This window comes from Meriones unguiculatus, chromosome 12 (assembly GCF_030254825.1).
Source record: "Meriones unguiculatus strain TT.TT164.6M chromosome 12, Bangor_MerUng_6.1, whole genome shotgun sequence".
NCBI classification, from domain to species: Eukaryota; Metazoa; Chordata; class Mammalia; order Rodentia; family Muridae; genus Meriones; species Meriones unguiculatus.
Window position 1 is genome coordinate 45,031,402 of NC_083360.1, and position 9,424 is coordinate 45,040,825.

Consider the following 9,424-nt stretch of genomic DNA (forward strand, 5'->3'; position numbering starts at 1 on the left):
GGTCTACACAATGTCTCAAAGAACGAGCTGGGGATGTCTCAGGGGTTAAGAGCACTTGCTGCTCTTCCAGAGGACCTGGAGTTTCATTCCCATCACCTACATTAGGCTTACAATCATATATAACTACAGCTCCAGGAAACACCTATACACATATGGCAGGCATACACATTCACATAAAAATAAAAGTAAACTGCTGGACGTGGTGGCATACATCTTGAATTCCAGCTCCTGGGAAGCAGAAATGGAGGCTTTCTGCGGGTTCAAGGCTGGCTGGGGCTACACAGTGATCCTCTATGTTCAAACACATAGATACCATTTTTATTATTGCTGGTTCAGTGGTTAAGAACACTTACTGATCTTTCAGAAGACCTAGATATATATGATGAGTCACAACCTTATCTGTAACTCCAGTTCTAGGGTTCTTATGCCCTATTCTGGCCTCGGGAATATCAGGCACATACATGGCGCATATACCTAAATGCAAGCAAAATGCTGATTTTTAAAAAGTACTACTTCTTTTAGTGACTGAATGAATTGCCTGCCCTCCAATCATTACATATTTTGTTCAATAAAGGAACAAGAGAATGTAGTACCTAAATCACATTTAATGAAGTGGGTTCTAAAACAGAAAAAGGCATCAAATTCATATACACATAAACTAGTTACAAGAATATACTGTTTGGAGAGCATAGTTTTCTTCGGAGGACTGTTTTGGGTTTAACTTTACAAGAGAAATATGTCCAATATCAGTAATTCCTGATGACTTTCATTACTTGAAACTAACATTCATTAGCCTCATGATTCAGAGTTTTATTTTATAAATTGCACAGTCAGTACAAAGATGAGCACTATGGTTCAACAGTGCAAGCTACTGCCGTGACCCAACCCTGAAATAGTCACGGTGCTCTTTACCAAGGATCCTGATTCACAGGTCTTCTGAGATTTTAAAATTTTCAGAGAAAAAAAAAAGTTTATAAGTTTAGTTGTAAATATGTAACATGAAAGTCGCAAGCAAGATTTCTAATGATGGGTTTAAACTGAATCTGCCTTATGATTCAAACTGAAAAATACAGCAAATTTTTACAGACTTAATGTGTAAGTATTAAAAGTATTCCATCTTGACATTTAAATAATCCTAGAAGCAGCTGAGTGTAACCTTCCTTTGCTGCTTCTGCTCTGGCCGAGACCTGAGAAGGAACCTGAGCTTTAGGCTGGGAAATTCCTCCCATGGTTTTATGTGAAAATCCGAGGAGAATCAAAACCGATCTGCTGCTCTGCTGGCCACTGCTCGAATATTGCCATATACCTTTGATGGAGGATTTCCTGTTAAGAAAAAAAAGCAGCTTATATATAATATAAATATATTCAAACATATAGAAGACAAATTCTTTGTGTTCCTAAGAGAAAGAATTGTAAAAAAATATTGCAAAAAGAAGCCAGGCAGATAGACCTGAATACCAGAGAAACCTCCAGTTCCTCTGAGCAAGGTGCTATGACTCTAGGCCTACATTAAATGAATCAATCAAATTAACTGGATGTGTTCAGCAGTCCCCATTTCGTAGAACATAAAATGTAATGTTCTCAATTATTCTGCAATGTCTTTTCTGTGCACTTCCTTAGGAAAGCAACAGAGATTTAATGATATCCAATATACCCTTTCTCTTTCTCTAACAAATGGAATCTAAGTAAAGAATCCTCCTTTTCGTTTGCCAGCTCTGCAGCTTCTGTTTGGTATCTAACAATATGAAAGCTGCTTTGTTAATATGGCTTTGTAAAATTACTTTATTCCCCAATCTTTCCTGAGAAAACACCAAAGAAATAAACTGCCATTACCTAGGATGAGGTTGCAAATGGCGGTTCTTGCCATCTTGATGTTTTGGAAAGAGCCGAGAATGTGAACTTTCCTGAAAGAAGTAAAGTGAGGCAGGTTAACCACAAAAGGTATGTCTGTATCAAATCCTGGGAAATTAAAAACTCCGGACAATCACAATAAAACCAGAACCCAAACTTGGGGTGGCGGTGACTGCGTTCTAAACATTCTAAAACCACTTCTAAAATGAGTGACTTGTGGTTTAGAAATTATACATCCCCACAGAAAAAAATATCAAAAGAAACAAATGATTAAGAACAAATTAAGAATTCCTTTCTCTTGCTTGGCAGGTTCTTGCAATGTTGGCCAGGGTGACCTCAAATATGCAGTGATCCTCCTGTGGGCTGAGATTACAGGCAAGTACCACCACTCCCAGGTTCCTGGTTACAGGCAGGGAGATGGGCTCAGTGTGTAAAGGTCCCTGCCACCTAGCCTGACAACCTGAGTTTGTTCCCTGAGGACCCCTTGGTAGATGGAGGGCCTAACTCTTCTCTCAAGTTGTCCCTGACCTCCATACAGGTGCTATGACCTACTCATCCAAACACATTAAAGAGATTCCTGGTCAGTATTTCCTCTCATCCAGTGAGTCCTCCATGTTTGTTCATATAATCCTCAAAGCTTTGCTAGGTAGATATTACTCCCATTGTACAGCAGGAAACTTTCAAGAAATCAGGAGACTGAGGAGTGACTAGGGATGTATTTAGCTCAAAAGCACACATTCCTGCCTAGTCTGAAGCCCTGGATTTCATCCTGAAGGTTAAGGACAGAGAAGGATGGAGGACACAATCAGGAAAGGACACAGAAATCACGAAAGCTTAGACCATATAACTACTGACAAAATATTCAGATCTGTAACACTGACTCAACGACTACAGCACCTTTCAATTCCAACTTACAAAGCTATGAAAAACTACTTTAGAAGCATGTATACATACATGCTGCATACATGCACACACACACACACACACACACACACACACACACAATGTTAGTTTGTACTTGGGGGATATAATGCTTTTCCCTGACCCCCAAGAATGTCAAATTCAAAGTCCTATGCTAGATGTGGTTTATTGACTTTCAAATTCCTGGATGGGGTACTATATTCCCCCAAACTATACAGTTTACTGGCAATGTTGATGCTTACCTACCAGACTTGACAATACTGACTGCTGAACACCACACCCTTCCGTCATCGGACAGAGAAATCGTGGTAATTATTACCTGTAAGCTTCCCCTCTACTTGTTAGCTTTCATGATGATAGAAGATGCTACCCAGGCTGCCAAATGAGAAAAGTCATCAGGTTTTATTTAGTCAGCCGTGAACCCCATTACCTTACAATAATGACCAATCTGGCAAGACAGCTCACTAATACAATGGTGCCATCAATTTTATGGGGCAAGCAACTAACTACTTTCTGATTGGTTTTAAGGTCTGCTCCACAGAACCTAGCACTGCAAATTTGGCAAGAACCTACTGGGGAGGACATAAGACCTAGGGAGAACTTAGAATGTATTTTCCTACACAGAGTAACAAACCACCTTCTGAATACTTGTCTGTACACCCACAGATCAGTGCAGCTCTCAGCCCTCATCAGAGAAGTTTCTTTGTGCAGTGGACAGTGATTGATGCAAACTCAAAGCTGGTCAGAGTACACAGAATAAGCAGCTGCAGAATACTCAGGTCCAAAGAAAACATCTATCTATCTATCTATCTACATCACTTGCCCTCCCCACACGGCTTATGGAGCCAGAAGTTGGAAAGGACTGCTGCAAAGTACTGTCTTCTGGACAGCACAGTGTGGTTGTACTCACGAACTCACAGCAGCTGTGGTTGCCTGCGTAAAACCTGCACATGATCAAGCCAGGCAAAACTCCAGCATGGATGAGGCAGGTGCTCACACAGGCCCACCCTACTGTGTACATGTTTACAAGCATGAAGGCCTCCTGAAACACAGGCAACATTACCTCCCCTTCGCTACTTCATCAGATGTATCTAGAAAGCAAACTGCCTTGAATTTTCTATCTTGCTCACATTGCTCTGTGTACTGCCAAGTTATCAGCCAACTTTGTAAGAAGAACATGTCCTCATCTTAGTGTGCTAAGTATAGTCTTGGTCACTCCTAAAGGAAAGTTTTTTTATACAGTGGACAGAGGCCACTACAGAAAACCACACTAAAGAGCTGTGGAGTCCAGTCCAAATGGATACACCTACAAAACTCCCACACCTAAAGCTTAGGTAACAGTTTAGAGAAGAGGGTAGAGAGACTGTAAGCATCAGAGGACCAGGGAGTTTACCGTGAGATGAGATCTCCTACTACCACTAGTGACTCATAAAGTCTCCCCAACATGACAGCCCAAACATGAGCTGAACAAGAACAGAAGCAATGGACATGCCAAAGTAAACAGGGAAGAGCCCAAGAGGCCTCAACCCTACTGAAAGAACCACAAGCAACTGAGGACTGCCAGGAGTGGGAGATAGTTTTCCGAAACTAGTTACCCAATACCAAATGGTCAGCTCTGAAAACACACATACAAGTAGCATTAAGCGGATTGAGCAGCTTCTATCTAGACGTATGTATACACATACATGCAGGCAATAACAATGGGGGAAATAAAGGTCATGAGATTGAAAGAGCAAAGAAGGGCATAGGATAGGGTTTAGTGGGAAGGGACAAATGCAATTATCTTACAATCTCAAAATATTTTTAAACAAAACAAACTACTGTTACATCTTAAATCTACTTCAAAATTAAACAAAAGATATAAAAAGTACTTTTATACCAGTACTGGTCATAACGGCTCCAAAATAAAATATCCCAGATATCCATCAACTGAAATTAGAATGCTACTTGTCTAAACTTTGCTATACCCAACAAAACCAAGAAACTCAAAGCAATATGCTAAATGAACACACACTGGGTGTCCATTGCCATGAGTTTCTGGAAACAGGAAAACCAGCGAGAGGAAGTTGAGCAGTGGCTGACTGGGACTGATTAAAATGACTTGGGGGGGTACACAACTCTGATGAAGGCAATGTGGGTCTGGTGGGTCTACAAGACGGTGCTATGCTGAGCAACCCACTAGGCTGACACTGTTAACAGGTGAAGCTCACAGATATAAACTGAACTCAAACACTGTTTGAAACTACTTTTACAGTAAATTCTAAGACTCTTAAATTTGTGGCATATAAAGTTAACAACAAACTACCTACAAGTCCATTAGCAAGTAGATTCTAGCTTTGAATTTCCCAAATAACTAAGACTTTTAGGCTAAATTCAGCCATCTTAAATATTGCAGTTTCTTGTCTTTCAAATTCGCAGTACAAAAAACCCCCAGGTTTCAGCCTTCAGAACAGAACTGTGATAATACATTTGGCTTAAAGTAGTTGGTCACCAATATAATACAAAAGTTATCCTTAAATATAAAGAATGTCTACGTTAATGTAGCCTAAATAATGTTTAGAGAAAAATGATATCAAATGAAATCTGCATACCCTCTGTCAACTGCTTTTTGCCAACTTTGTATTTTATCATCTGTCTTTCTTACACCACACTGGGAACACGGTAGCTTCGACATCATAGGGGTACTCCCGGCCTCATATGGCACACTCTCATGCTCATCGTACGAAAGGAGCGCTCAGCTTTGCATGCAGCACCTCACCCTTGCTTGCATCATCGTATTTATAGTTGTATGTAACTGACAGTACTTTTTAAACTCAATGTGCAATACTCACCTTCCTCCTAAAAAAGGTATGTGTGTAAACCCACACGAAAGACATATATTCCAAAGGAAAGCCTCACAATGGCATTTCAAACACCCACTACTTGTACTTCCCTTAATGGTTTGCCTGAGGTAAAATTTAAATCTTCCCTTATAATAAATTATTTTAATAGTGACTCTAAATATTTCTTTTATTGCTGAATTACAATTATTGAAATATCCTCAACTAACTCATCATCTTTTCAGGGTTGGTGACTACTCATCTAGAACCACATACCTAAAAAATTCCAGTGGCAAGAAAGGGTTAAATGTGGGTTAAACACAACTATTATAAAGCGGTGGGAATGGTATTTTACCAGAATGCACAAGGTTCTGGGTTCACTGTCCTATAGCAGAAAAAGAAAAAAGAATGCAGCAAATATAGCTGCTATGACTCTTTTGAAACGAGTAAGATCAAATTACATTTTTCTCAAGAACAGACACTTACACATCTGCTAAAACAATCCGTGTCCTTGTTACATTCTCGATGGTGAATTTGGTTTTTCCTCCTTTGCCAGCAATTCTTCCTATTGCCCTTGACAGGTGGTCTCCTTTTAGGGGCTTAACTACAGAAGAAAGACAAGATATCAGGTGGCTAGCTAGACTGACTTTTTCTACTGAGCAACAGTAAATATACATTTTCTGAAAAGTGTCAGTAATACAACTCAGTTGAAGCTATTAGAAAAGTAACAGTTATGAACATAAAGTATTCAGAAATGCAAAGGCTGACTGTGCAAACAGATGTTCTCACCATCGGTTATTTCAAAAGACTCTACGAAGAGGTCATCTAGCCTGATGAGGGCAAGCGCATCCTATGGAACAAAAGGAAACACTATGAAGGCCTTTTCAGGTAGATACCAGTGAACAGAACAGCATTTTTGTAACTAAAATTCACAGATACTGCAATAACAAGACTCAAAGGTTTGGAAAATGACCCATCTACTGAAATGTCCACAATGTGTATTTTGAAGTCTCATAAGACCACTCACCTCCACCTGAAACCCAAGAACAAAGGCTTTCACAAAGTCAGCAGCTTTTGTCAGAGCACTGACATCTTTGGTGTCTTTACAAGTCTGAAAAAAGAGGTAGGGATATGGCTAGAATAAAAAAGAACACATTCTAACAAAATACTAGAATGGTATTTCTATTAAAGTTTCCCTCCCCCAATTTCTAAGAGACTCCTTTAAGTAAATAAGTACTCACTCTAATTTGTACAATAAAAACCTTCCTCTCTCAAAGCTGAGGAGTTCTACACAGACCCTCTCAACTGACTGAACAGACTTGGACTGCTCTAAGTTAGTAGCAACATCCCTCTAGCACATCCCAAGTGCTCACACCCACGCTGTTCTCTTTTAAATGTCCAGATGGGTCCTGTTCTCTTCTCCATCAAGGCAGTCTTTCCCAAAGAGTCTTTTGTGGGGACAGGAGCGGGCAAGTATTGTTCTTTTGAGACAAGGTTTCTCTGTGGAGCCCCGATTGTCCTGGAACTCACTTTGTAGACCAGGCTAGCCTCGAACTCACCAAGCTACACCTGCCTCTGCCTACAGAGAACTGGGATTAAAGGTGTACGCCACCACCCAGCTCATAATGTTTTGTCTTAAAGGACCATTTATATGCTGTTCTTTCCCAAATAAACAAGTCTAGTTCTAACTACTTGTATGTCTAGTACTAAAGAAATCAAGAAAAGCTTAAGTAAAAATCTTGCCTGCCAAGTAATTCCTTGAACAGCAAAAACAGTGGTTATTCATAGAACACCCACCACTGTAAATAGTATGCTTTACACATCTAGCTCTAAGCTTCACCTTGACAATCTTGAATGTTATAGGACATAAACACATAAGGAGGAAATTAAGGTACTAAAAACTCAAACGGAAGTCTAGTTTCTAAAATATTCCCTCTGGTCTCCCACACAAATTCACAACACATTTGACAAGACTACCCATATGATAAATTTAAAAGCATACAGGATTCTGAAGATTTTTCACATTCAAAAACAGACATCAGCAGGGTGTGGAAACACATGCTTTTAATCCCCACACCATATCTCTTTAGAGTTCCAGGCTAGCCAGGGCTAGAACCTCAAAAACCAAACCAAACAAAAACAAAAACTCCCCAGAAGTAAGCAAAACAACAACAAAGCACCTAACTCCGGTTCTCACCCTATGTGTAACTTCTGGCAAGTCCCATAAATATCCTAGGATTTAAGTTTTTTTTCATCTCTAATATAACATGTTAGAGCAGAAGATCTTGAATGGTCCCTTCTAGCACTTCCAGCCTGATGACTGGCCAAGGCAGTACATGTCTTAAACTTTCCTTTCCTAGTCATCTGGCACTCACGTGCGTATGGGTATAGACGGGTTTGTATCAACCACATTATACCTTAAAGACCAAAGATGTGGTATATGTTAAGGACCACTATGAACCTGATACACAGCATTATCGACAAATGCTACAACTAATGATCCTGCAACAACAAGGCATCTAAGCACAATAGACATTTATAACCTCCAGAGAGAAAGTGTTTGGGCTACACCCTGAAAGCTGACTGGATCTGAAGTAGGAAGAGAATGGAAAAAACGCCTTCTTCAGAGAGCAAAGTCACCCTAAACACAGGCCGGAAAAAAAAAAAAAACAGAAATAAACACAGCTGGGTCTCCTACTTGAAAAGCAGGCTCAGTCAAGCATCTTGGTTTTATCCCTTAGAGGTACTGAGGATGTTAGAATACCATAATAGAAGCACTGTGACCTTTGGAACCGGCACAGATCTACTGAAAGAGACAATGAAAACACACACACACATATACACACACGTGAACGCACATAATTTATATTTTTCTCAAAGTATCAAAGAGAGTATATGACAGTACACTCTCTTATACTCTTTCCTCCAAAGAGAGTATATGACAGTATACAGCCCTTACACTACAGGAGGTACCTCAGCGCCCCCTTTTAACGTATATCAGCGTACCACTCTCCTGCTTTCATCAACGCGACACACACAGAAGACAGTCACAGGACAGACAGTATTTTGGAGTGATCTCAGAACCAATTTAGGATTTCAGTCAGTGACTGTTTTGAATGTAGTTTGAAGGGATTTGGTTAACGGTTAAGTTCAAATCACTAAAACTCGGGGGTTGGGGGACACTTTAGACTAAGTTCTACGAAGGGAAATCACACTCATTTTCAGTTCTGAAAGCGCGAACGCTACGCGCTACGAAATGGTTAACCTTCTCCTTACCCTGATTTCTACATTCCTTGATTTCAGGTTAAAGCGTATCTGAAGCCCCAAATGTTCTACAATCGGAGTGAAAATCTTCAGCCAGTTTTCTTTTAACGGCGTGTATCTGTTAGCTGGGACCGGGATTTTTCTCGTTTCTCCTTTCCCAGGCTGCAATAGAAACACACTCACATTCAGGAGAACCGAGAGACGCGGGCCTACACGAAAACGGGAGGCGACCCTTCTCCAGGCCGCCCGGGACCCGCCCCGCCCCGGTGCCGACCAGGAGCTGGTCTCCCGAGAGCGGCGGAAAGACCGGCCTCTTGGCGGGCCGCGCCTCCTCCGTATCCATGCGGCCTGCGTCTCCGTCCTGTCCCGCTGACGCCTGCTCAGCCTGTCGCTTCTTCGCCCGCCGGCCTCCTCTGTGCGTGACGGGGGTAAAGCCGTCCTCCGTCCCCGCGTTCTGCGTCTCCATCTCTGCCATGTCGCAGCCCGGTAACTACAAGCAGCTGAACACGTGCGCGGTCCTACCGTGCATGCGCCAGGCTCCGCCAATCAACTTGAGGACTCAGCCCCTT

At 41.2% G+C, this 9,424-nt stretch overlaps 1 protein-coding gene across 1 annotated transcript; it reads right to left on the reverse strand.

Annotated features, from left to right (window-relative positions):
- Window positions 1–585: 585 nt before the first annotated feature.
- Window positions 586–9,388, reverse strand: Pno1 (partner of NOB1 homolog). The gene is made up of 7 exons (XM_021654148.2): window positions 9,130–9,388; window positions 8,868–9,017; window positions 6,619–6,702; window positions 6,381–6,441; window positions 6,078–6,195; window positions 1,834–1,904; window positions 586–1,323 (listed from the first exon to the last, which is right to left on the reverse strand). The coding sequence occupies exons 1-7, from the start codon at window positions 9,328–9,330 to the stop codon at window positions 1,256–1,258; spliced, it is 753 nt and encodes a 250-aa protein (XP_021509823.1). The 5' UTR covers window positions 9,331–9,388; the 3' UTR covers window positions 586–1,255.
- Window positions 9,389–9,424: the final 36 nt, after the last annotated feature.